Source organism: Marmota monax, unplaced genomic scaffold (genome assembly GCF_021218885.2).
Source record: "Marmota monax isolate L192 unplaced genomic scaffold, Marmota_monax_Labrador192_F-V1.1 WCK01_AAM20220418_F8-fsc00020, whole genome shotgun sequence".
NCBI lineage: Eukaryota > Metazoa > Chordata > Mammalia > Rodentia > Sciuridae > Marmota > Marmota monax.
Genome location: NW_026692912.1, coordinates 23,109,286 through 23,135,963, shown reverse-complemented (window position 1 = coordinate 23,135,963; position 26,678 = coordinate 23,109,286). Strand labels below are relative to the sequence as shown.

Genomic DNA, 26,678 nt, shown 5'->3' with positions numbered 1-26,678 from the left:
TGGGCTCACAACATCCTCCAGTCTCAGCCTCCCAAGTTCCTGCAACTACAGATATGTGCCCCCGCACCCAGCTTTTCTTTTCTCTTTCTTTTTGGTGGTGGTGCTGGGGATTGAATTCAGGACTTTGTGCGTATTAACCATGTGCTCTATTAGCAAATGAACATAACAGAAGATGCTCATGGCCTCTACAGTGGGAATTATACAACACTGTTGAGGGAATGAAAACCTAATAAAGAGATTCGCCAGGCTCCTAAAACTGAAGATTCAAAATTGAGGTGTCGCTTATCTGGATATAGACTCAACAGGTTCTAACCAAAATGCCTGCAGGCTCTTTGTAAATACTCATAGTTGGTTCTAAATTTGCATGAAAATGCAAAGAGCTTGAATAATCAACAATGCTAAAAAAAAAAAAAACAAAACAATGTTACACTACCTGAATTCAGGATTTCCTATAAAGCTACAGTGTGCAACTGGCATCAAGACTAACACACCATCACTCACATGGTCAAAAGATTTTTGGCAAAAGTGTCAAGAAAGCAATTCAATATAGGGACAAGAAAGTCTCAACAACAAATAGTAGAGGGAAAGTGTGCATCTGTGTAGGGAAAGTGATCCCAGACTGTTGCGCTACAGCCCCACGAAGATGAGTCCAACCTGGACCAAGACCCAAAGCAACAGGCAAAGCTAAAAGACTTCAGGGGTCTTTTTCAACCAAGTAGAGGAGCAGTTCCTAAAAAGGACACAGAAGTGATAATCATAAAAAAGTTTGTAAATCAGTCTGCATCCAAGTTAAAAACTTTTGCTTATCAAAACAGAGCTTTAAAAAAAAAAAAAAGACTGAAACAGAAAAAAAAAGTGCAATGTGAAGTCGCAAAGGACTAGTAGTAATCTAACATGGAAGAAAATGAAGTCACACAGGCACTGGGCAAGGGTGAACCGCGAGGCGCAGCAGAGCACAGGATACCGTCACCAGCCCCGTGCAAGAGTAGATCAGAAGCGCAATGAACCAGGACGGCTAAGACCACAAGGACAAGCCCCAAAATGTGAGGATGCCAAGCACTGAGCTCCACAGCCTGCTGCACGAATATGACATGGTACAACCACAGGGAGAGGCTGGCGGGCTATGAACTCCATCGAATTAACTGCAGGCCTACCCTCAGGCTCAGCAGCCCTGCTCGGGGATGTTGATCCAGGAGGAATGAAGATTTCATTCTTCATTTTGTTGCTGTTGTTGCTGTTGTTGTTTTTTCCATGGTACAAGAGATTAACTCAGGGGCACTCGACCACTGAGCCACATCCCTAGCCCTATTTTGTATTTTAGAGACAGGGTCTCACTGAGTTGTTTAGGGCCTCACTAAATTGCTGAGGCTGGCTGGAACTTGTGATCCTGCTGCTTCAGCCTCCCAAGCCACTGGGATTACAGGTGTGCACCACCATACCTGGCATAAAGTTAACATTTTATTTTTTTTTTAATTGTAGATGGACATAATACCTTTCTTTAAATTTATTTTTATGTGGTACTGAGGATCAAACTCAGTGCCTCACACACGCGAGGCAAGAGCTCTACCACTGAGCTACAGCCCCAGCCCAGATACCATTCTTAATGGGACTTTCAAAAGGATAAAACAATTTCAGTAAATCAATACAATAAAACACATCTCAAGCTGAGCACGGTAGTGTACGCCTGTAATCCCAGCAGCTTGGCAGGCTGAGGCAGGAGGATCACGAGTTCAAAGCCAGCCTCAGAAACAGCAAGGCACTAAGCAACTCACTGAGAACCTGACTCTAAATAAAACACAAAATCAGGCCAGAAATGTGAATCAGTGGTCGAGTGCCCCTGAATTCAATCCCTGGTACCAAGGAAAAAAAATAATAATAATGATAATAATAAAAACACATTTTAGCACTTGGAAAGTAATGACAGATATGCCTAAGAATGATGACTATCAAAAAACAAAAAATCATACAGGGGTGGGGATGTAGCTCTGTGGTAGAGCACTTGCCTAGCATGTGCAATACCCTGGGCTCAATCCCACACAAAAAATAAAATAAAAAAAACCATTATACAGGTTTAGAATTGTATGAATCCATTCATTTGATGTTCTACAATAGGCAAAATTAATCTACAGCGAAATCAATCAGAAGACTTGGAACCTCTTGGGTAGAATCAGGAAGGCCAACCGACTAAGAAGGGACCCAGGGAATCCTCCAGTGGTGAGAATCGTCCACCTTTTCACATGGATGCTCACTGCAAGCGTATCCACTGAACAAACCCCACAGGAGACCCTGTGCTTTTACAATGTAATTAGAACTTAGCTGAAAACAAAGAATCAGGCTGGGGAGGGGAGTGGGCAGAGATAAAGGAATAAAAACAATGCAATGCTGGTACTTCCTGAAGTTAGGTGACAAATAGCTAGAAGCTTGTTCCTTTTGATTTTTAAAAATTTCCATTGTCAAAAGTTCTTTGAGGGCTGGGGCTGGGGCTCAGTGGTAGAGCACTTGCCTAGCATATGTGAGGCACTGGGTTTGATCTTCAGACCACATAAAATAAATAAGTAAAATAAAAGCATTGTGTCCATCTATAACTAAAAATAAACAGATAAATAAGTTCTTTGAAAAGTTAACATCAAAATCTCCCACAGCTCTAAGATCAAGAGTGAAGACCAAAAGAAGATCCAGCCTGCTCAGGAAGTCACCGGGTCTAACTGCAAATGCAGACGCACAGGCCTGAACCCGCTGCCTCCTCAGGGGCCAGTGTGCCACAGGGGCAAGCAGAGTGGGCCTCCAGCTTGCCCGCCCTCCGGCCACACCCACCTGCCCAGCCGTCGTCAGCATCGGTGTCCAGGTCATCCAGGCCCTTCAGGTTTTCGGCATTGATGATGGTGGGCCGTGGTGCCCGCTCCACCAGCTGCCTCAGTGGGCGGATGGGGCGGGTCAGCCCCAGCCTGCTCTCTTTCCTGAGGGGAGAGAAGTCCACATGATGGGCCGTGAACACACAGGGAAGCACAAACACTTTCCCAAAAATAAATCCTACATTGCACAGGTTCATTTTTGAGCTAATATTTACACTGTTTCCTTTTAAAAGAAATACATAATAAGCAAACACCCAGTGGGAAGCTCTGCCTCCCCAGTGCTGAACTCTAGCACGGCCCAAGCCCTCAACCTGCCCCACCCCACAGCCCACACAGCCTGGGGGCTGGAGTGGCTTTGGGTTTGTGCGGTCTCCAGTGTCAGCCCCACCAGGAGACTCTGTGCACTGTACTATGGAGCTCACTTACCCATCTTGGCCATTGATCTGGAACTGTCTAAAAGGAGCACGGGGTTCCAGGCGGAGCTGAGGAAGAGGGAAGGAGCCTCGGTCCACTGGACCCTGGTTCTCTGATGACTGTGGCGAACACATCTGAAACATAACACCAACAAAGAGGGTTTCTGGCAATGACCCAAATTCCAAGCTCCACTTAAATTGGAATTTGTTTTGAAAAGTGGATAATGGGAAGAAGAAACAGGAAAGGCTGAGGGTTTCCTCATGAGCCCTTCCCCACCTGCTGTGGGTAGGTAAGCTTGGGAACCCTGTCTGGGAACACCCACCTCTCCTTCATCTAAAAGACCACCATGCCAATAACATCCCTCACCCGGGCAAGGGCCAGAGGCCACAGCACCTGAGAAGGGTGGAAGGCAAATGCAGATCTGCTGGGAACCTACAAAACAGGCTCTCTGGGCGGAGTGAACCCGGGAGGGAGAGCCCAAGGTGACTTTTGGCCACTGAACTGGGCTCTGCTACGTGAATGGCTGAGTGCTAGGACCGCACAGGGGACTTACAAAAGCAGGGAGCATGTCATGGTACGTGGGAGGGTGGTACACGTTTCCCAGGAACTGCGATGTCCCTTTGCGGACAGGAGGAGCCGGGCGGAGAGAGGGGTCTTTAGAATCGCTGGTACATGCCGAGGAGGGGGCTCCATCCCCAGCACTGGCGTTCCTGCTGCCCGGCTCAGCTGGGGAGGTGCTCAGAGACGCCGCAGAAGCTGTGCTTCGCCCACCGCCCTCCCTCCAGCTTGTCACATCTGCAAGTTGATGGGTACAGGAAGAGAGAGGAAAGAGGAGGGGAGGGAGGGATCTGTGAGGTCCCAGAGATCAGGGGACCCCTTTATTCACCAAAAAATGGAGGGGGGAAAAAAAAAAGAACCGAACCGAACCATCCATCTGGCCTTCCAAGAGAGGCTGGGGCAGACACCTGGCCAGAAAGTTAAACTTCGAGGGAAGTCAGATTGTCAGAGATTTAAAATAAGATCTGCCCAGAGAGGACAGGTGCAGACACAGATTCCTCCCAAATAGAGGTCACACACCCCACAGAGCACAGAACCCAGGGAAATAAAGCCCTGAGAACAGCCACAGACCTACTCAACACACACCAGCCCTGCCTGTGTGGACTGCACTCAGCACTGGACTCCACTACAGCCAGAGCGGGTCCTGCCCCATGCTGCCCGTTAACTAGCAGCAGCCTCTAACAGTCCCTGTGGCACATAGAGCACAGGTAGACCTCAAAGACCGTCTCTCTGTAAGGTGGTGCCTCCAGCACCCAACGAGTCTGTCTGGTAGAAGGTGTGACAACAGCCTCGCATCCAAGGGGAACATTCCAAGACCCCAAAGGAACACCTGGAACCGTGGACATACCAAACCTGGACACACACACTTGCCCTTGACAAAGATCAACTTGCCAGTGGGCACAGGGAGAGATGAGCAACTAAAACAGCACACTATAATACTCATGCGCATGCAAACCCTCTCCCTCAGAACCTGCAGTCAAGGGCTGCGGTGTGGCTCCCTGGTACAGTGCTTGCCTTAGCACATATGAGGCCCTGGATTTTGAACCCAGCAAAACAACAAAAACAAAACAAACCTCCAGTAGTAGTTTCAGAGGTGGCTGCCCACAGACAACAAACTGTGGAGAGAAACTGCAGACTAGGGGGACTGCTGTATGGGCTAGGGAGGCACTGGAGGGGTGGAAGGACTCTGGTCAGTCAGCTTCTGGTGAGGAGTTGAAACCAGGTGAGCCAGGCAGCTAGGCTGCTCCCACTTTGCCAGGTGATTCCAGGCAAGCGAGGTCACCCTTTGGGCCACCCACATCCTCATCTTTTCAAATGAGAAGGAACTAATTCCAGAAGCTGCTTCTAGTCCCACACTTTCATAGTCCTACACAGCAACTCATCTGAATTAATCCCAGAAAGACACAATTCTGTTCTACACAACTTGGTTATATATTTGCAGCAAACAAAATAAACCCCTGCAGGCCACTGAAAAGTCCTTGTCCTAAGCAGAGAAGCACAGTGGTCATGGAGTTCACAGGACAACTGTGCCCTGGCATCAGAGTCAGCAACAGGAAAGGCCTTGGGGATTACTCAAGACAAGCAAACAACAGCCCATTCTGCTGCAAGACCTGAACCTAGGAGGTACTTGAGCATCCCTGGCCTAAACACCCAAACCTCAAGCCACCCCAGACCTCCAGGAAGCACCAGCTGCAGCAAGCATTGCCACAGTCCCGCAGGCCCCGTGCCAGACACCAGCAGAGGGCAGTAGTGTGGGCTGGCTGCACAGCAGCCCCAGAGTGTGGAGAGTGGTCTGACTGGAGTGGGCTGGAAGCTAACTTCCCAAGTGAGTCCAACAGGCTCCATTAGGTCTAGAAATAACTGGCTTAGAAGCAAGCTCTGGAACCAGGGACTCCAGTGGGCTGGCCTTGGGCATGTTCTTGATGCAAATATCCAGCATAGCAGACAGACAGGAGGGGACAGGCCTGGCCTAACCCAAAGGCAAGACAGGCGGACGCAGGGAGGGCCTGGAGAAGAAGTCCAGCAGAACATGGGTCTGGTGGAGGCAGCCTGGGACCCAGAAGGTCCAACACCCTCTAAGAGGGCAGAATGGAAGGGGGAGCAGCACGACATGGCCATTCACTTACTCTGAGGGCGGAGGCTTGGTCCTGGCCCATACGACAGATCTAAGACGCCCTTTTCTTTGCCAGCCTTGTCCTGCCCTCCAGCTGCTTTCAGCGTCGGAAATTCCTCGGGAGAGAAGGATAACAGTCGGCTTGAGCCCCTTAAACCTGTGGAGAAAGCCAGAAAGATACAGAGAGCTAGTTGAGACCAGCATCACCCCATGTCTGCTCTCCTGCTCCACACGCTGAAGGCCCCGCTGCCCTGAAGTGGTTCCAAGTGAGCCATGCTGTGGGCATCTGTGCTGGCAGGTGGCCACCTGGGAAGGCACGAGGCCCCACCCAACCGACCCCTGGGGCAGGGCATGAGGCAAGATGTGCCACCTCCACTGGGGACACTATGGCTGCAGGCAGGAAGCCTTCCATCAGCAGCTCCCACCCAGAAGGCACATCCATGTGACTCCAGCAGGCTTCAGCTTGGTCTGGGACATTCAAGAGGAACGTCTCCAGCGATGACAGTCACTGGAGTCAGAGGCAACATTTTTGCAGAAGTAGCAGCTCCACCACTGGCAAAGGCCAGGGCACCATGAACATGAAGACTTGGAGAAGAGATTCCACAGAGCAGGTGGGTGCCTCGCCCCAACCAGAACAGTCAGGAAAGAACTCACCCCCTGGGCTCCCCTTAGACCAGGGCCACACACACCCTGCACACACTTACCACCTTCGTGTCCTGCTGGCTTTCCATTCAGCTGTGCCCATGACTTTGGTCCACCTGGCACTGAATTTGTATTCTGAAAAGGAAGGAAGGAAATAAGGAAAGCTAGCTCAGTGAGCCCCATGACTAAGTGTGCAGGCCAGAATGCTGAGAAGGCAGGGTGGGGCTCAGGCAGAGCACGTGCTAGTACACACAAGGCCCTGGGTTCCATCCCCAGATCCACAACAACAGTGAAAAAAAGCATTGCACTGAGATGCTGGCACCTTAGATCCAAGCCCTCGGCAGATACAACAGGGATCGTGTTCTGGGCAGGATCTAACAACCTGAGCTCTCTGCACGGCACTTCTCTCAGTGCAGGATCTGCAGGGACTCAACCTGCCTTGTCCCTTTAAAGGGAAGGAGCAGGACAGGGCAGTGACGGGCTCACAGTCACATGGCTGGTTATCCCAACGAGCCAGATGCAGACCCACGGGGCCTTCTTCCCCTGCTCTACCACGTTCCATCAGGCCGTCCCTGGTGCCCACACAGAGCGACTCTGCCTTGCTACAGAGGCATGGACCAAACCCCAATTCTTCACATTTCTCAAATGCTGTGCCGCTGCTAACCAAGGGGCACCCAGGAAACCCAGCGCACCTGTCATTCCACACAGCAGGGCCCCCACCTGACAGCCCTCCTCCCCTACTAACTTGGACTTGCCTACCAGCCTCAGCCCTATGGGGCAGCCTTTGCTGACAGCTCAGGAGGGTTAGGCATGCTGCTAGGCACACCCAGCCTGGGTGACCCTCACATACACAGCCCAGCCAGGGTTCATGTCCAGAATGTGGCTGAGAGAGACCCCCAGTTAGGGTGAGGACCAGGGTCTGTGCCCCGCCCACCTGAGTGCAAAGGCTTTCAAGTTCCAACTGCTGAGCCCATTTGCCCTTCCCACCAACGCTGGACTCCACAGCCTGCCCCTTTCCCAAGGTCAAGGGCCCCTAAATGTAGCATGTCAATCCCACCACACACTGGATGAGATACATTAAATAACCACCTTTCCATCCACCTCCTTCCCAGCCCACCCTCCTCCAAGCAGAAAAACCATCCTTCTGGCTTTGACACAGAGGTGGTCAGGTCTTTATCTGAGTTGCCCTGCGTGCTTTGCCTGGGTGTCTGCCTGAGGCACATCCACATAAAGGATGTGCCTCAGCCTAATGGGGACAGTGCCATTCTGGCTGGACAATCCTGGGGGCTGGGGAGCCTTCAGATCCAGCAGTAATCAAGGTCAGGATCAGGTCTCACTCTCCTCCCCCACACTGAATCCCACACCTCCACTGGTGTCTGCATCCACAGGGTGACTCCCCACCCGCACCCAGAGGCCCCAACTGGAGGGAATCCTATAGGACCAAGATGGTGTGCTGATATTGCCAGTGAATTCTATTCCACAAACAAAATAACTAGAATTACTCTGAGATGTTCTGAAAGTTACAAATCAATAGGTTCTTCCTCTACTTCTCCTCTGCATGAGACAGAAGACTCAGTAGCTACTAAGAAGAGGGGAAGACAGGATGTGGTGGGTTGTGTACAGTGCTGGGACAGGGCTCCTCCACCTGGCCACAGCCCAGGCCCTATAGGAATTCTCTTCTATACAGGCCCAGGACCTTACCCAGGTCCAGGGGTGGGGTCTCTGAGCTGGCCTCAAACTCATGGGCTCAAGTAATCCCCCATCCTCAGCCTCCTGAGAAGCTGGGCCTACAGGTACACCACTGCACCCAGGAGCAAGCACATGTATGTTTACCAAGCTCAATACAACCAGGTTGAAACATCATGGCACTACAATCTCAGTTTCAAATTCTGAGAAAAAGAAAGGATGTTGAACATCTCCATGTCAACAGGCCCCAGTGAATTGAGGCCAAGGAATATGGAGTCTCACAGGAACAGGGTTTTTTTTTTCCTCTGTGTTTTTCATTTCAAAGAGCACAGGTCAGAGTTGAGTGGAGGAGGATACCCAGCAAAGCAAGAGGCCCCCCCACCAGCAGGTATGGCAGTTGGGGGATGGCACTGCAGACCCAGGTCACCCAGAGAGCAGCACAATCAAGCGGTCAACAGGGCTGGTGAGTGCCAGGTATCTGTAACATTTCTTCTTCTTCTAAAAAATTCAGACTCCCCCTCCCTCTCTGTTGCCACTAGGTATAGTGTACCTTGTGGATCTCTGCAAGCCCATGGCCAGGTTATGACGTGTTAGAAAAACATCTGAAAGGACCATGGCTGGCTGTCTCCTAAAGCGTGTTCCCAGAGACATCAGTGCTCAGAGGCATTCAGCTGAGAAAGGCTTCCAGGACCATCAACCTGGGAATGCCACCCCCAACATCCCTCCCCTAGAGGTACCATACACATCTCAGTGCTGAGAAGGGCTTCCACAAAGGAGCTCACCTGACAGCTGAGCCCTTCTGTGGCCTGGTACTTTTCGAATTCTTACTACACTCATGTCAGAGCAGCAGTTTGGGGAAACGGAGCTACCCTGTGTAGGAACCCAAGAACAACTGCACCGGCTGCCGCTGGGGATCCCTCCACACTGCAGGCCGGCTTCCTTTGCCACCACCACAGTTTCTCAGCCACTCCTCAGTCTGCCCAAGGGCAGGGACATGGAGGGCCACAGTGCCGGATGAATCAGGATGGGATCCTCAGCACTCACCTCCTGACTGCTCGGCTGTGTCGGCTTCTGCAAATTGGAGACAGACTTCTGCAAACCCGGCTGCGGCAGCGACTCCGGCGGCTGAGAGGCCGTCGCACTGGAACTAGAGAAAGGCAAGACCCGTGCTGGGGGTTAGGTGCAGCAGGCCACCTGACCAGGCCCTGTGCTTCCCAGAGCCACAGGGGGCAGCTCCACACCAGCCACCAGGCCTCTGCCAGCCAGCGAAGATCCACTTTCCCAGTAGACGCCCATGCTGGCAGATGGAAGGGGAACCCAGCTGTGGCAGGGGCACAGACATGACGCTGTGCAGGACAGGGCGGCATGCTGCCTTCCTGCAGAGGCTGCAGTCTGCAAGCTGACCACGCACTGCAGATAAGCTCCAGGAAGGCAACGGGAGCCGTGCCCATAAGGAAACCAAGTCACTGGTGGGAGGGGCTGAGCCCGGACCACACCTCCTTGGGGGCAGCTGCTTCAAGACACCAGCAGAGTGCCTGCCTTCTCTAGGCGTATGAGAAAGATAAGTGCTCGTAGTAAAAATAAATTTATACACATATCTGAAACAGAATTTGTCACGATCTCATCCTCCAGACGGACCCTCCAGGCAGATTTTCCTATACATATGTTAACACTGTATTTTTCTAACACAAGTAGGATGGCCCTGTACCTACACTCCCATAACCTCTTCTTCACTTTATGAACCTGAACATTTTTTCATAAGAGTACATATTGATCTACCTTCTTCTTAAAAAAAAAAAAAATATATATATATATATATATCTTTATATTTTTAGTACTAGAGACTAAACTGAGGGGTGTTTAACCACTAAGCCACTTCCCCAGCCCTTTTATATATATTTTAGAGAAAGGGTCTTGCTAAGTTGCTTAGGGCCTAAGTAGCTGAAGCTGGCTTGGAACTTTCAATCATCCTGCCTCAGCCTCCTGAGCTGCTGGTATTATAGGCATATGCCACTGTGCCCAGTTCTATCGTCGTTTTTAATGAGGACACAATATACTTGGGCCATAATTTAACCAATCTCTAATTTGGTTAAATTATGGCCCACACACAGGTAACTGCAGTTGAGTGTTTTGTACACATACTAATCTTTGTACGCTGTAAGCAGTTCAGTAGCATGTGACCCTAGAAACAATTATTGGATCAAAAGATATTTTAAAGTTTAAAAGACCCTCTAAGTACCCTCTGTGGCCGATGGTCAGCACACTCCTGAGGGCAGCAAGGCGCTGGAGCAGCGGCTTCTGCCCCAGCAGAGCCCTCAGTCAGTTCTCCTCAGTGTGTTGCTCGGCAGACGGGCAGCAACCCACTTGGCGAGGAGCCACCATGACCATGCCTTATCTGTCAGCTGAAGCCAAGCTCTGTGCAGATGCATGCCTCCACGTTCACCTCGCCAAGTGGCCAGCCATTCTCAACCGAGGCAAAGCGAGGGCCACTGGTCCTCATCTCACGCCTACTTAAGACAGTGTTCCAGACCCAAGCACTGCGTCTCGGGGCAGAAGGCCGAGGCCCAGGTGGCAGGGTGGCTGCCTGCTCTACCCTCCCTCTCCACACCCCCCACCCCCACCCCCCCCGCAGAGGGTGAAGAAGTGAGTGACACCTGGCCCTCCAGACTTCTGCAGCAGAGGCATTGCAGGCTCCCGCTGAAAGGTCTCGTTGCAGGGCTGCAGGGCACACACGGAGTAGGCCAATGGCAACAGTCTGCCTCCACCACACCCCTCCTCTGTGCCAAGCCCTGTGCTAGTGACCCACGTTACCCAGGGATTCCTCACTGCTGTCTGGTCACCACCCCTACAGCCCAGTCCTACTCCTACGGGAAGTAGAGGGAGGACACTCTTCCAGGTTTGGTCAGGCTGCCAGACAGTCCTGCTGGAAAGGACAGGTGGGGCTGACTGCTGAGGCCCCACCTGTCCTGCCAACCAACAGCCCTAAGCAACCCCGGGAGGCGGCTGTCCCAGCTTCCCCAGGCACTTCCAGCAACAGCCCGGACAACTGGCTAGCAGGCTGCGTCTGGTCACGTTCACCATCTGGCTCCCCACAGCGGCCCCGGAGACAGACAGGGCAGAAGAACCAGGCTGCTTTCTTCATTCCCCAAAGGCAAGGCCCAGAGGAGGCTTCCCTCCTAGCACGAGTCCTCTCCTCTGGACGCCCTCCTCAGTAGCCAGAGCGCCAGGGAACCCACAGTGAAAGGGCTCACCCGGGTCCTGTGCCCAGGCCCCAGAGCCACATGGAGGCCGTTTCAGACTTCAGCACCATGTTCGTGGCCCCTGAGGCACCAAGGGTGCCATGCTGGCAGCAGTGAGCCTCCAGGGTGCTGCCATGCCCGCCCTGGGCAAGGAGGAGTCCGCCTCGCTCCGGACAGCCCGGCCGCGTGGAGCACCAGCAGCTGTTGCCTTCCCCACCTGGAGCTCAGCACACTGGCTTCTCCAGGAACTGGCTCTGAGTCACTGTAGACGCTGCTCTGGGGTGAAGAGTCCTCACCAAATAATGCACAGGGGCACACTGGTCACTGGGAACAAGCCGGCCACAGAAACTCTCCTGTGCCGGCTCCAGAAGTCAGAGAAATGCAGGGGAGCCAGAGCACACCTGGCAATAGTAGGGGAGGGGCCGCCCCACCCGCCCGCTCACAGCCCTGTGCTCACCTCTTTGGGTCGGGCTGCTCCTGCTTGTTTGCCCATCCCGTGCCGTCCTTGGGCACTATCACAATGCTGGGGTCGTTTCCTTTGTTTTCAGACTTCAGGCTTGGCAGGTTTGCAGGCGGCGGCATGCGCCGGGCTGTGGCCACTTTCCCGAGACTCTGTAAGCCATGTCTAGGAATAACTGCAGGGGGAGATGAAGGAGCAGATAGGGGTCACAGAGGAAAGGGGCCAGCTCACTCACCACTCTCCCACCTCTAAGGGACAAGGACAGGCACCCGGAGGCCACTGCAGCCACTCACAAGCTCTGTGCCAGGACTTCAGGGACAAAGGCTGCTGAAGTCTGCACAGAGGTCTCCCTTCCACTAGGAGCTCAGAACACCAGTGAGGAGCACCCCCCCCAGAAGCCCTGCCCCACACAGCAGCCACCCCCAGCAAAGGGGATGGCTCTGACCTCATTTTGACAAGACCCACATGATGCCTGGGCTGGAGCCACGCGACACTCATGGAGGCCTTGTGAGTGTGGATGGGATCAACACTTTCCCACCTACTCCAGGAAACCAAAGCCATGAAACCCAGAAAGGTAAACTGAGTCCCATTCTAAAACACTCATGGCTTCCCCAGACAACAGTCCCACCACAAGAGAGTCAGGGTCTCCAAGGCTCTGGAGTCAGACCTCAAGCAGGAGGTGAAGGAGGGCTGTGCCCCAGTGCCCAGACACCTCATCTGGCCAGGTCTCAGGTGCACCAGAAGGGGTGCGGAACTGGCCTCCAGGCCGGGCCTCACCTGAGGACCTGGTGGCGTCTACTGGTCTTCCTTTATACTTGTCAAACAGGCTGAGAGTCGAGTACTTGCTTTTCCCATCCTTGCCCTTGGTTATTTGCCCCAGACGATCGGACATTGCGATGAAATGTCATCTAGTAAAGATATTTTTCTCGGCGCCGCTCCCGATCTGCCTTTGGAAAGGAGGTGAGAGTGAGTCGCCAGGACTTGACCCAAAGGTCTGATTTACCTTCTGAAGATCTGAGGACAGCTTTGGGCTCTGTCCCTAGGAAAACACCTTTACCTCTTACAGACACTTGCCCCAGGTGGCCCATGGGCCCCCACCCTGCCCAGTCAGCTGCTCTGTGTGCACTTGCTGGAGCCTACTTCCATGACTGTGTGGAAATGCACACTTGAACACACTCGGTCCTCTGAGCAAGTACAGCTCTCCCAGATGGAAAAGTACACCCTCAGGCCTGGTGGTATGTCCACCTAACATCACAAGCAAGACAGGGAGATCAAACCAGGGAGGCGCACAGCCCAACTATGCCACGGCAGTGCGTCCCAAGGATGAGGAAACCAAAGGAAGGCCACCAAAGTCAGTCAGTTGTCAGGAACATTTGGGAACCTGCTCTTTTCAAACAAAGAACCAGCACTCAGGCAGAAGGCATCTGCCCGGGCCACAGAAGCAAGTTCACAGGGCAATGTGTGGAAAACAGGGTGAGCACCACCCAGTACTGATGAGGGAGACCCCTGTCCCCCAACCTCTCCACCAGCACCTTCAGATCTGTTGGCCCTTCCCCCCTGCACTCACCTACACACTCTATCCTTCCAAATGCTAAGGCCAGCTATTGCAGCGGGCAGACCGGCACCAGGCCAAGACTGAGGACGCAGCTACCTTTTCCTCTACACCCACCCTTGACTGGAGGTGCCAAAATTGATCAGAGGGGGAAAATCCCCATGTAAAGAATGTGACCTTTTACCCTGTCATTAAGATATGGAGAAAAAATCGACAGTGTTCATGGAGGCACCTGACCATGTGTCCTTACCAACAGGAGCAATGTGCAGAACACCCACTGACAGCACAGGCACCAGGTGGCCACCTCTTGGAATGCACCCCTCAACATTCTGTCCTAAAGCCACGTGGGCTAGGAGAGGTGCATCGTGTTTGGGCAGTGCTTTGCACCCCAAAGTATGATGCTTGAGAGAAAAGTCCACACACAACTGCAGACACAGCACCAGGAGCAAAGATCAGTCACAAGCTGGGCCCAGAGAAGGCGAGACAGAGAGGCCAGTGCCTCCCACCTCTGCAGAATCTGCCCTGCACACACCGGGTGTGCACACCCTCTTTTTCACTCAGCCAGTACTGACGATGTCTAGGCCCTGCCAGGCACCAAGGGACAGATAACAAGCAGTTCATCCCAGGATGCTCAGGGACAGGCAGTGGCCTCTAGTCACAGCGCGCATCAAGGCTGCACCCCTCCTTCAGGGACAGCAGGCCCTCCTCCCCTCATGGTTTTGGTCAGCCTTCCCATACTCAGATCCAGGCCACTCAGGGTGACCGAGGGGAGAGGCCGAGGGTCAGGGAATGACAGGTGTTTCCAAGTGTGTGGGAGCACAGTGGAGGGGATTCTGCTCGCACTTGTGTCCAAACCTAGAGGTGCCAAAGGTGCTACGGCATGGTCAGGGGACAAGCACTCCCCATACCAAAGCTGCAGGCAGTGGGTAGGGACCAGCCAGCTGCAGGAGGGGAATGGCCAGAAGCGGGGGTAGGGTAGAGGTGCACACACCCCTACCTTTAACTCTCCCTTCCCACTGACGGCTGAGTCTCTAATCCATCCTGCACAAGTCCTAACCACCGGCTAAACATGCGGCCACACCTGTGACCCCAGCCACTTGGGAGACTGAGGCAAGTGCAAGGCCAGCCTGGGCAACATAATCGGACCTTGTCCCAAAATAGAAATAAAAAGAGTACCATGAGCGAGGCCCTTGGCTCATTCCCCAGCACTGCAATCAATCAATCAATCAAAACACTAACCTCCCCCAGGCTGGACCACAGCCCTGGAGGAGAGGCTGGGTCTGCACTGGTGAGAGAGCCCAGCGCTCTACAGGCTCTTGGTGCAGATCACCTTGCATTTCTCCACTACAGCGGGATGAGGTCCACAGGGAAACGCAAATCAAAACCCAGAGACCACCTCACCCTTGAAATAAGGGCTATCATCAAAAAGACAGAAAATAAGCGGGGTGCAGGTACAGGCTCAATCCAGTCCCCATGATCACCACCACGAAAGGAAAACAACAAGTAACCAATGCCAGCGAGGGTAGAACAGGGGCGGCTCGCCAGGACGCTGGCCAGGCCCTACTCCATGGATGGGACAGGGACACACCAGGACTAACACTGACTCGCTCCAAAACTCGCAAGAGGCCAAAGAGATCTGTAAGGAGTGTTACAGTTCCCCCACGCAGAGGCTGATGTCCTCGCTCCCACAAGCTGGGACTGTTACTTTCATATGGCAAAAGGCTTTGCAGGTGTGGCTCAGGTCTTGGGTGGGAGATCACCCTGGATCAGTGGAGAGAGCCCAGTGGAGTCACAGGGGTCCCTGTGAGCAGAAGTAGGTCAGGGTAGCACACTGGGAACAGAGGCTGGAGCAATGCTCTCTGAAGTCACAGGAGGGACCTCAAGGCAAAGAGCGCAGGCCTCTGGAGGCTGTGAAGAGCAGGAAGGGACTCTCCAAGCCTCTGGGAGCAGCAGCCTCCGGCACCTTGATTTCAGTCCCATAAGACTCATTTCAGATTTCTAAGCTTCGTGTTGTTCCAAGCCACTAAATTGTGGCAGTTTGTTGTAGCAATAGGAATGATACACTCCCTCACTGACACTACCGTGTGCCCTAAGGAAGCTGGGCCTGGGACACAACCCAGACCTGCATCCAGCCCAGAGACGCTGGGACTCTCCACAGGCTGGTCACAGGCAGGAGGTGTGTTCCAGAGTCTCACACTTCAGCACCAGGACAAGGGCTGATCCCCACCCTGGCTGTCACCTGGGCACAGATCACAAATGCTCTGAAAAACCCCCAGCCCTGACCCCACGCCCCCTCCCTGCCACACAGGGGGCAGGACTAGATCTGTCACTGTGAACTCAAATTCCGATGCTTCGAATGCTCTTCCAACCAGCCGCACCCCAACCCTCCAGTCGCATCAACCTGCCTGACTTCTTTAACAGAATGTCACACGATTCTCAAAGCAGAGCAGAAAATACTTTTGTTTCTGTAAATATTTCTAAAAAGTCTTCTTAACGCTTGTTAATCCTGGTTTCTGTCAATCCACTGATGCCAACAGATCTTTCTTTGACTCTGCACTAACCAGGCCTGTAAATAGACGTTAGAGCGAACACAGAGCTCTCTGAGGACCACTCTGAGGACCACCCACTCCCGCCCCAGAGAACTCTCAGAGACCAGCAACCTGACCCTGCCCCACCCCAGCACCTCAGAAACATTAAAGCCCTGGGCAAAGATGAGCGCCCCCTAGGAATCTAGACTGTGTCTGAGAAAAGGAGGATCAGTTTGCAAGGCCATTTGAACTATGTCCCCAAGTAAGTTCAGCCACCAACACTACCCAGGTACCCATCTCCTTTCAGGTAAAGTGTTCTCCAGCCCACTGACCACAGAACTGCAGGACAATCGTGTGGAGAACTCATAGCCAACGCAGGCACCAAGCCCGCAGCACTGTTCTGAAGTGCCAACCCTTACCCAAGGCTTGTACCTGCTGGGCACCCTGTCAGCCTCTCCAGACCTGCTTCCTCACCCGATGAAGGACAGGCCTGGCCAGGAACTCTTTAAGCACCAGTCTGTCCTAGAACCAAGCACTGCATGTTAATGGCCCACAGCCACAAGTGCAAAGGACTTGTTGTCACATTAGCCACCTCTTCTGGCACATCTGAACCTGGACCCCATACTCCTATGTAGACTTGGGTGCTAACAAGCAGTCACCTGAGTCCCCACTGCCCCAGAAGGCACCAGGCCGCACGCGGCTATACAGGAGGCTCTTCACCCCCACCCACAGCCTGAAGAGGAATGTGACGGGAGTGCGCAGGGCCTCTGAGCCCAGCGCAGGTACACCTGCACCTAACAAAGCAGGTCACGGACACCTCCTGGTTCTCCCACTAACCAAAGTTTCAGTGGACACAACTCTGAAACAAAAAACACACTTGTTGGGAAAGATGGTGAATGAGATGGGCATCATTACCCTAGGTCCATGTGTGACGGCACGTATGATGCGACACTACATCGTGTACAACCATAGAAATGTAAAGTTGTACTGCAGTTGTGTGCAATGAATCAAAATGCATTCTGCTGTCATATATACCTAATTAAAATAAATAAATAAAGTTTTTTTTTAAAGAGAGAGAGAGAGATTTTTTTTTTTTAATATTTATTTTCTAGTTTTCGGCGGACACAACATCTTTGTTTGTATGTGGTGCTGAGGATCGAACCTGGGCAGCACACATGCCAGGCGAGCGCACTACCGCTTGAGCCAGCCACTAAATAAAGTTTTTAAAAAACAATTAAAAAAGCATACTTGTTGGGATTTCTCAAGTGCATGTCTCTGCTGGTGTGCTGACCTGGGGCTGGCCCAGCCCACACGTACCAGCATCTCTGCTGGTCAGCTGGTTTTCACAAGCACAGGCCAGGAGCATTAGCTGTGAGCAGGCCTTCGACCAGCTTCCAGGGCTCTGCTGAGTCTATCCATGGGTCAACAGGCACACCTCAAGCTTGACCAGCACAGCCAAAGGCAGGAAGAAAACACGACAAACGCTCACATCCAGGACCCACAGAGGCCTCTGGGCAGATCCCAGCCCATTCAGCAGAGCCTGACTCACTCCAGGGTCCATGGAACAAGAACAGGCCAAGGCCTGTTGAGAGTGTGGGCCAAACCTGGCTCATAGCCATGGCTTTCCTGCCACCTCTGTCCCTCTGAAGGTGATGGAAGTCTTTTTATTACCAAACAAAATCTATTCTGGAACCTCAGCCTCACACAGAAAACCAGAAGCAAAGGCTGAGAATGTAGCTCAGTGGCAGAGCAGTGGGCCTGGCATGTGTGGGGCCCCGGGTTCCATACCCAGTACCGTAAAAAAAAAGAAGCACCCTGCCTGGGAGGGGTCCTGCCAGTGTCTCCCCTTGCCCCCTGTCCCCTACTGTAACCCCTACTGTAACCACAGGGTACAAGAGTATTTTGAAATACTGGTGAATGAAAACTGGGTCTACAAATCCCCATAAAGACAGCTTTAGGAGAAGAGTAAATGAAAAAGGACATTTAGAAAGGAACCTGGGTCTGCATGCTTTGGCATGTCATCTAAATGGGCTTCGAGGCCCCGGCCCTGCTGGAAAAAAAAACACCAGAAAGATGGCTCCACAAAGGCAAACGGACACCTGGCCCCACCTCTGCAGAGGGCAGGCCGGCAGGGCAGGTTTCCGAGGACCCAGTCTGCCCATCACAGGGAAAGGCTCCCAGCAAGCTATTTTATCAAAATAGCTTCCGGGTAACAGGACTGATTTCACTCTGCACTTCGGTACCAGCCAGCACCATGTGACCAACCAGGATTGGATGGGCTGCAACTCCCAGGAACATTCAGGGCCAATGACGGTGGCCACAGCAGGCCTTCCTGAGCACTGGGCGCCTTGCTAAGCACTCAGGTACCCAGCCCCCAGCACACTGCAACCACCCTTTCTGGAAGCTACTACCATGTCAGCCTGTTCAACAAGAGTAGGGCATGAGGTTCAGAAAGGACAGAGACGTTATCTTGCCCAAGGTCACGAGGCTGCTAAGTGCCAGAGCCAACATGGAGCGCAGCTGCAAGAGGCCAGGCTGCCCACAGGACAGGAGTCACCCCAGCTCATGATACACTGTCTGACTGTAGATGAGGACAGGGACAAGGACCCCAGACGAGTACATAATTTATGACCAGCCTTCAACAGCCAGATCCTCATCCAAGGCCAATCCGGCCCTTTCACAGGTTTCCGTGATCCTACTACCTTTGGGTCAAAACCATGTGGTCACCCATGGTTAAGACCCTACTGTGTGCTCCGGCCCCAGCTCCGCTGGCTCAGAGCACAGTCCTTGAGAAGACACACGATGGCGAGAGTGTAAGTGCAGGGTGTGAGGTGGAAGCCCCAGCCCAGGGCTGGGGAGAAGGAAGAAAAGAAAGAGGACCCTGCAAGGCAAAACCCCCAATCAGCAGGAATGGGAAGGGACAGCAGGCAGGATAGACACTATAGGAAGCAAGGAGGCTGGCCAAGAAAGGGCACAGTCATCAGATGGGAAAGCAAAGAACCCTCATCATGAAATCCAGGTAAACGGTTCATCAGCCTGCCCTTCTCCAACATACCAACATCTAGCAAAAAGCACCATCTGCCAGGCAGAGTGGTACATGCCTGAAATCCTAATGACTTGGGAGGCTGAGGTAGGAGGATCACAAGTTTGAGTCCAGCCTCAGCAACTTACAAAGACTCTGTCCCAAAAACAAGTAAATAAATAAAAAGGGGGGTTGAGGTTATGGCTCAGTGGCAGAGTACTTGCCTAGCACATGTGAGGCACTGGGTTTGATCCTCAGCCCCACATAGAAATAAGTAAATAAAATAAAGGTATTTTGTCCATCTACAACTAAAAATATTTTTTAAAAATAAAAAGGGCCACGGATGTGACTCAGTGGTAAAACACCCCGGGTTCAATCCCTAGCACCAAAAATAAAAAGGAAAAGGCACTTTTGCCTGTGGAAGGCTCCATCATCCATTCAGACACTCAAAGGCTCCTGTACCAGACAGAGGGACAGGGAGGGGGTGAGCCCTCACCCTGGGTTCCAGCAGCAGGGGCACCTGGTCAATACAGGGCCAGCCAGCAGACCTGGCTCTGCTGGCCACCAGGCCTCTGCTGCAACCGCGGGCCTGCCTGACGCTGTTGCTGTCACAAATGATACATAACCAAGGAGCACGGCTGTGCTCCAAGAAAACCCCATCACCAGGGACAGGGCAAGCTGGAACCAGGCTGCTGACCCCTGATCTAGAGGGCGAAGCAGGTAAGAAAATGAAGACAAGCAATAAAGTGAACCCAACAAAAGGGGTGCCCCACACACCAGGATGTGGGGGAGGGGCCCGCTGCACTTCCCACAGAAGCTTCTAGAGCCCCCCTCAGCAACAGCAAGACCAGCACCACAGGGCAGTCAAAAAGGTAGCTGGGCCTTCAGGAAGCCACCAGGTGCCCACAGATCTCCTCCAGAAGTCAGGCGCTGGCCCACCTGGACCACTGGGGTCTGGCCCAGCTATAGCACAGTCCAGCATCCACTGCAAAGGACCACACAGCCTCCGAAAATCAGTCTACCCGGAAACAAGGCTGGAGGGGAGAGGGGCCTGAGGTGAATGTAGACAAAGGTAGAGGCCAGCAATGCCAGAGAGGACACACCCTGGAGCAGACAGCACATTTAGGAAGCACCAGAAATTAAATAAGAAAGCACCTGCCACCCCCAATTTGCAGGCCCCGGCCTCCACCACGCCCTTGACTCCACCACGCCCTGTGACTGCGTCTGTTAGGGCGGGCAACAAATCAGCTTCTGCCAGGCACCTTCCCACAGGCTGCACCACCACCACTACCCCAGGGTCAAGTCCAAGCCCTCGCGCAGGACACACTGGCCTTTCAGGGCCAGCCAGCCTCACCACTCTCCCACCTTGGACCCACCCCCACCCTGCCACTCTCATGTGAAACACTGAGTTTGCACCTCTCCTAAATCCCACAGCAGCTGGACCGGGAGGGCTGCTTCGCTGCAGCTCAAGGAAGGGTGAGAACGGGGCTACCAGGTCTGCATGGGAACAGTCAGGGAATGGATGTGGTGCTCTTGACCCAGGCCCACTCGCAGGCTCACTGCCTGACAGCAGCTGTCACTGTGGCTAAGCTCCAGTTCAGGGACCGCAGTTCTCCAGTCTCCCCCAGCAAGTCTGCTCCTGCCCCTCCTCCGAGCTCCTGATGCCCCAGGTGCTGGGCAGACCTTGCACTGGGCCTCTCCCTCCTCCTGTGCACAGGGACCTGTCCCCACACTGGTGTCACCACTTGAGGGCACTAATACAGGAAGCATCCTTCAGAAACATAAGAGTCAGCCGGGAACCAAACCCAAATAGGGTGGATGTTTAGGATCTACAGGTGAACCCTTTATGAAATCCCAGGAGGCAGAGATGTACTTTAATCCTCAGAAAGCCCTCTGGAGACCCGCACACCACTGTGACTACATCTTGAGCAACACCAAACTGCCCCAGTTTCCAGGCTCCCACTGGAGGGCAGGGAGCGTTGCCACCCGCACAGGCACCCAGGTTGTGTTCCCAGCCCTGGCAGTAGCAAAAGGATACAGAAAGCTGTAAACACACAGATGAGCCCCCAAGCCAGCTCTCAGACATGGCTGGGTGTCCTTCGCTAGTGCAGGCCCCGAGGACTCTGGGCCTTCCTGCTCCATGTCAGTCACCCGCCTCCATGGCTCTCAGTTCTACCGTTTTATGATCCTATTTCAGAAGAGCTTGGCACTAAAGGTCATAAAATACCGCATTTAAATTCTAAGCACATTTGCTATTGTTTAAAAAAATCATGAAAATAATTTTAAAGAAGGCTTATGGAGATGGCAGACAGGCCGCCCCCCAGCCAGCCAGCTGTCCCTGGGCGGCCCAGCAGGGCTTTGTTTACACCCAAAGCCTCTCCGTAGGATGACGTCACCTGCAGCAAGCTGTAATCTGGGCACTAAAGAACACAGAGGAGAGGAGACTCAGGCTAGCCGCCTCTGGCAGAAAGCTACTTTCTTCAGACAGGAGAAAGCATCCTGCCTGCCTCCCCCCAGGCTGTGTCCTCAGAGGCCCACTGCAAATCAGGGCAGCCCCACTCAACTCCCACCCGACCAGAAGATGATTGGCCTCCAGGGCCAGCACCCCCTGCACAGGGCAGCCCCCTTCTGCAGGCCAGAGTAACTCTACACCAAGTCAGGAGGTCAGACGCCACTATCTCACTCCCATCCACGAAGGGGGGCAGGCAGGAAAGGGCGACAGGCGGAGGTCACCACTTGAGGCACACCCTAATGCAGTGCTACCTGGCCCAAGGGAAGGGACTCAAGGAAGAGGGAAGCAGGCTGCCAGCAACTCCTGCAGCTTGGGCTCTCCTCTCCCAGAGGTGTGGAAGGAAGGCCAGGGGCTCACAGCGCTCTGAAGCCAGCAGACAGTGGAGATGCTCCCACACACAAGGCAGCCACGGCCAGGGTGAGGAAGAGGCCAGAGAGCAGCATCCTGACACGGGACGCCAACACTCCGAAGGTGTACACACCGTGCACGTCCCTGGAAAGGCCTTCGCTCCATCACATTCTACTCAAGGGACACCAGAGAGGAAACAGGGACTCTGGTCAAACACAGCAGAAAGGCTGAAGGCAGGAGAGCTCATCCATCCTTCCAGAACCCCCTAAAATGAAAGCTGAAGGCCAATCTTGGCGGAACAAGAGCTGCCGTGAGCAGTGGCAGCTTCAGCAGACGCTGCAGAGAAAGCTCTGTGCTCCACCAAGCAGACTCGGAGGACACTCGGGCAGCGGGAGGGCAGCTACCTAGCTGGAAGGGCCTCCAGCCTGGGAGGAGGAAGAGGCAGCAAGTGGGAGGACTGAGCCCTCCTCGTGCCCCACCACTGGTTTGAACAAGAGGAGTCCCGAGGGCACAGGGGCCGAGATGGGGAGAGGGCTCAAGAAGGAAGCCAAGAGAGAGCCGGAGGAGCCAGGGGTGGCGGCCTTGGTGGGGGCTCCGCAGCTTGCAAAGGCTGGAGTCTGCTCCTGAAAAGCTGCCGGAGGACTACGGGCAACCTGACACTGAAGAGCTCCTGCTGCCTCCAGTCAGCTGCTGTGCCCAAGACCACACGCACGACCAGACGCCAACTCACTGGCAGGGCCCAGCAGAGAGGAAAGAGACAGCCGGGAACCAAACCCAAAAGACATGTAATAGGCAATAAATATCCTCAGAAATGAACACACTGCCCTCCTGCAGCAGAAATGCTCAAAACAAGAGAAAGCCCAGGAAGAGTCGACTATGACCGTGGAAACTCCATGAACCTCAGACTGACCATCAAGAGTCAGGCAAACCCTAATCAGAGGACCTTCTACACAGGGCCTGCCCAACACTGCCTCAAGCACAAGAGGAATCAGTTGACAGAGCCAAGAGCAAAGTCAGGGGACATGATGACTAAATGAAGTGTGATCTCCCAGAACAGGAGGGTGACTCCAGTGAAAACTAAGTGAGTCTGAAACAGCAAAGACTTCAGTTAGTCACAGTGCACGATGCTGGTCCACTCGCCGTGAGGACACACGTACCCACGTCACATGATCATACAGGGGAGAAACTGGGAGTGCGGGGCACAAGGCCTCCAATTTTTCTGTAAATTTATTCTAGAATTAAAAGTCCAATAATCCGCCAGGCACTGTGGCGCACACCTGTAATCCCAGTGACTCAGGAAACTGAGGCAGGAGGATCACGAGTTCAAAGCCAGCCTCAGCAAAAGCGAGGTGCTAAGCAACTCAGTGAGACCCCATCTCTAAATAAAACACCAAATAGGGCTGGGATGTGGCTCAGTGGTCGAGTGCCTCTAACTTTAATCCCCAGTACCAAAAAAAAAAAAAAAAAAGAATGCAAGGCTCACAAAGAAAAGAACCCAAAAGCTTCTAGAAGGCATAATCCTTTCCCCTCCCCATCAAAGAAGGCCCCAGGATGGAAGGAGTGGCACTGAGCAATCCCAACAGCACTGACTTCACAACATCATCACCTCCAGGGACAAAGACTGAGTCTAGCACCCATACTCAGCCAACCCAGCCAAGTGTGGGGCAGAAGGCTTTTCAGACTCACATGAGGACTTGGAGCACCTACCTTCTCAGAAACTTGTCCAGATCTGTGCTCTAATAAAATGACAGCAGCTAGGCACAGTGATTCCAGCGCCTGAGGCTGGGGCAGGAGGATCGCAAGTTCGAGGCCTGCCTGGTCAATTTAAGATTCTGCCTCAAAATATAAAAAGGGATGTGGCTCCATGGTAGAGTACACTTGGGTTCAACCCCTAGCACCAAAGAGAGAGCAAAAGAGCGAAAAGCGGTGTCACGTCACTGAGGCCATTCCTGCCTGCCCACCAGCAGCAGCTCTCCCTGCCGCCTTGCCCTTCCCCAGCAGCCCAAGTGCCTGAAAAGGCTGACCCACACCACTATGGTGCAGTGGAGCCTGGCCTATGAGAAGCCTGTCCCCCTTGCTAGTCCCTGGGTCACAACAGAACCTGGCCATTCCAGATAAGTAAGATACGAGGTCCCTCGCCACAGAGCTGTTTGACTGGGCAATCCCAGACTGCCCTCTCTGGACTTCCACTTACTCACACCAAGAAACACCCTGAGTGTTTCCAGTCGTTCCTGCTGTTGGAGGCCCAGAATGTCCAACCGACACACAGGATCCAGGAACTAAGGATCCAACATGGAGAGAGAAAGACGAGTCCCAGAATAGCCACCAACAGAGGCCCATGACAGCAGCTCTGCTACAGGCAAGAGAACGCCAGTCCCAAGAAGAGCAGCACAGGGAGCTGTCACTTGGATCAGGAATGTTCCACAGAGGCCCAGGTGTCCCCAGGCGGACCCCAGCATGAACTATTAGGAGGTGGTGGGCCTTCGAGAGGTGGAGCCTGTAGGAAGACTTTAAATCCTCAGGTGTGCCTCAAAAGGAACCGTGGGCATCTCTTCCTCAGCTGGTGGTAAGGTGAGTGGGTCACTCCATCGTACACTCCCACCCAGACAGACTAAAAGCAACAGGGCCAACCCAGCACAGACTGAAACTTCTAAACTGTGAGCCAAAAGAAACCTTTTCTCTTTATAACTTATCTCAGGCATTTGTTATAGTAATAGAAAGCTGAGCAGAGAAATACATCAGGCAGATTAACCATGGTACCCAGGCAACTAGAAAGCAGTATTTGGTGCATTTTATTGGCAGACTTTAAGAAGTAAAAGGTACAAGTGTATAAATTCATCCTTTTTTTTTTCTATTTGTTAGCATTTTCTGTGTCCTATTTCACAATTTTTGCTTTCTCTACAATCACAAAGATATACTATGTTTTCTTCTAGAAGCTCTTTATCTTTCTTAGTTACATGTATAATCTGTAAACATTATACATGTATAATCTGTAAAACTGATTTTTGGATATGATTTGCAGTAGATTTCTTTTTTCCCATATAGAGAATCTGTTAATTAACTTTTCATTGTTGAGACCAAAATACCTGACAAAAATGACTTAGAAGAGGAAGAAGTGATTCCAGGCTCGTGGTTTCAGAGGCTGGGCCTATGGCTGCCAGCCCCACTGCTGCATGCTCTGGGAGAGGCCGGGCTTCATGGCAGACACTAGGTGCAGGAGAGGCAAGCTGCTCAGCTCACTGTGGCTGGGAAGACGGGGGAGGAGGAGCCACAGGGAACGTGCACCCTTACGGGCAGCCCCAGCGACCCACCTCCTCAGCCAAGCCTGCCACAATCACCACTGACGAGGTCACGGCTCTCGCGATCCACTAGTTTGACCTCTGAGCATCTGGGCACTCCAGGAGCTCTTGGGCAAGGCCTCACACCCTAGCCACAACAGAACTCAATATGCCCAACTCACATTTTCTGAAAGGGCCGTCTTTTCAAAAGATGGCACCTCTGTCACTGATCAAGTACTCCTTTACGTGCCATCTGCATAAAAGACCGCCCCTCTCTATTGGCCTGTCCGTCTGTGCGTCTGTCCTCCGCTGGTACTGCACTGCCTGATCGCTGTAGCTCTAGACAGGAGCGTCCTTCAGCTCTGATCTGCTTCAGGAATGCTGATTATTTTTGGCCCTTTGCATTTTCATATAAATTTCAGAATCGGTTTGTCAATTTCCAAACAAAACAACAAAAAGAAAAGGAAAGCCTGCTGGGATTTTGACTGGAATTACACGAATCCGAGATCAATATGGGGACAAGTGACATCTTTACAATGCCAAATGTTGGTGAGTATGTGGAGCACAACTCTCATGCACCGCAGGTGGGCATGCCAGTCAGGCAATCACTGGGGACGGGTAGCCATCTAAGAATGCTGTGTACGCCCACTGGTAACCAGCAACTCCACCCCTAGGTACGCACCCAGCAGAACCCACACACGCAGGCATCCAGGACGGGCAAAGAGTGCCAACAGCAGCATTATTTGGTTTAGCAACTTTTTTTTCCAATGCTGAGAATGAAACCCAGGGCCTCACACATGCTAGGCAAGCACTCTGCCACTGAGCCACACCCCCACAGTTTGGGAAAGCTAAATGGAAATAAGCTAAAAGTCTATCACCACTATAATGGACAAATACTATATTTACATAATGGAATACTATTCCACAATAAAAACAAATAAACACATAGACCTACATGGAGGAAGGGGCTGAGGATGTGGCTCAGTGTGGTTCCATCCCCAGCATGGGGGGCTGAAGTGGGGAGTTAAATGAATGAATTCACAAATATAATGTTGAATAAAGAAACCAGACGTAAGAGTAAGAAGCAGAACATGGAGAGTGGTTCATAAGGGTCAAAGAGATAATCCAAAATGGAAATATAACTAACGTGAAAACACACACACACACACACACACACACACACACACAGCAAAGTTATTTTAAAACTTAAAAAAAAAAAAAAATCAGGAAAAAAGAAAATTTCTACAGCTTGGTACATCAAGCTTGCTCAACACAGATATCATCTGACCAAGGTAGCTCTGTAGACATATTCAACCACAGCACAACTGTGATCCCAGCCACTCAGGAGGCTGAGGCAGGAGGATGGTAAGTTCCAGGCAGCCTCAGCAACTCTTGAAATAGAAAATAAGAAGGGGCTAGGGATGTGGTTCAGTGGTTAACCCCCGCTGGGTTCAAACTCCAGTACCAGAATGAA

The 26,678-nt window shown here is 52.6% G+C and overlaps 1 protein-coding gene across 17 annotated transcripts in view; it reads right to left on the bottom strand.

The window, feature by feature from the left end:
- The window catches only part of Prrc2b (proline rich coiled-coil 2B), a 78,322-nt gene that overhangs the window by 39,203 nt on the left and 12,441 nt on the right, over window positions 1-26,678 (bottom strand). For 15 of the 17 annotated variants that reach the window (XR_006853163.2, XM_046451625.2, XM_046451639.2 and 12 more), the window contains exons 2-9: window positions 12,742-12,911; window positions 11,962-12,139; window positions 9,310-9,412; window positions 6,642-6,714; window positions 5,951-6,094; window positions 3,820-4,061; window positions 3,279-3,400; window positions 2,815-2,957 (exon numbers count right to left, since the gene is read on the bottom strand). Coding sequence is in view for 16 of the 17 variants with exons in the window: in XM_046451625.2 (XP_046307581.1) it covers window positions 2,815-2,957; window positions 3,279-3,400; window positions 3,820-4,061; window positions 5,951-6,094; window positions 6,642-6,714; window positions 9,310-9,412; window positions 11,962-12,139; window positions 12,742-12,856 (1,120 nt within the window). In the remaining variant the exon portion in view is untranslated. The remainder of the gene's footprint in view (window positions 1-2,814; window positions 2,958-3,278; window positions 3,401-3,819; window positions 4,062-5,950; window positions 6,095-6,641; window positions 6,715-9,309; window positions 9,413-11,961; window positions 12,140-12,741; window positions 12,912-26,678) is intronic. The other 2 variants (XM_046451627.2, XM_046451628.2) reach the window with 1 other exon arrangement.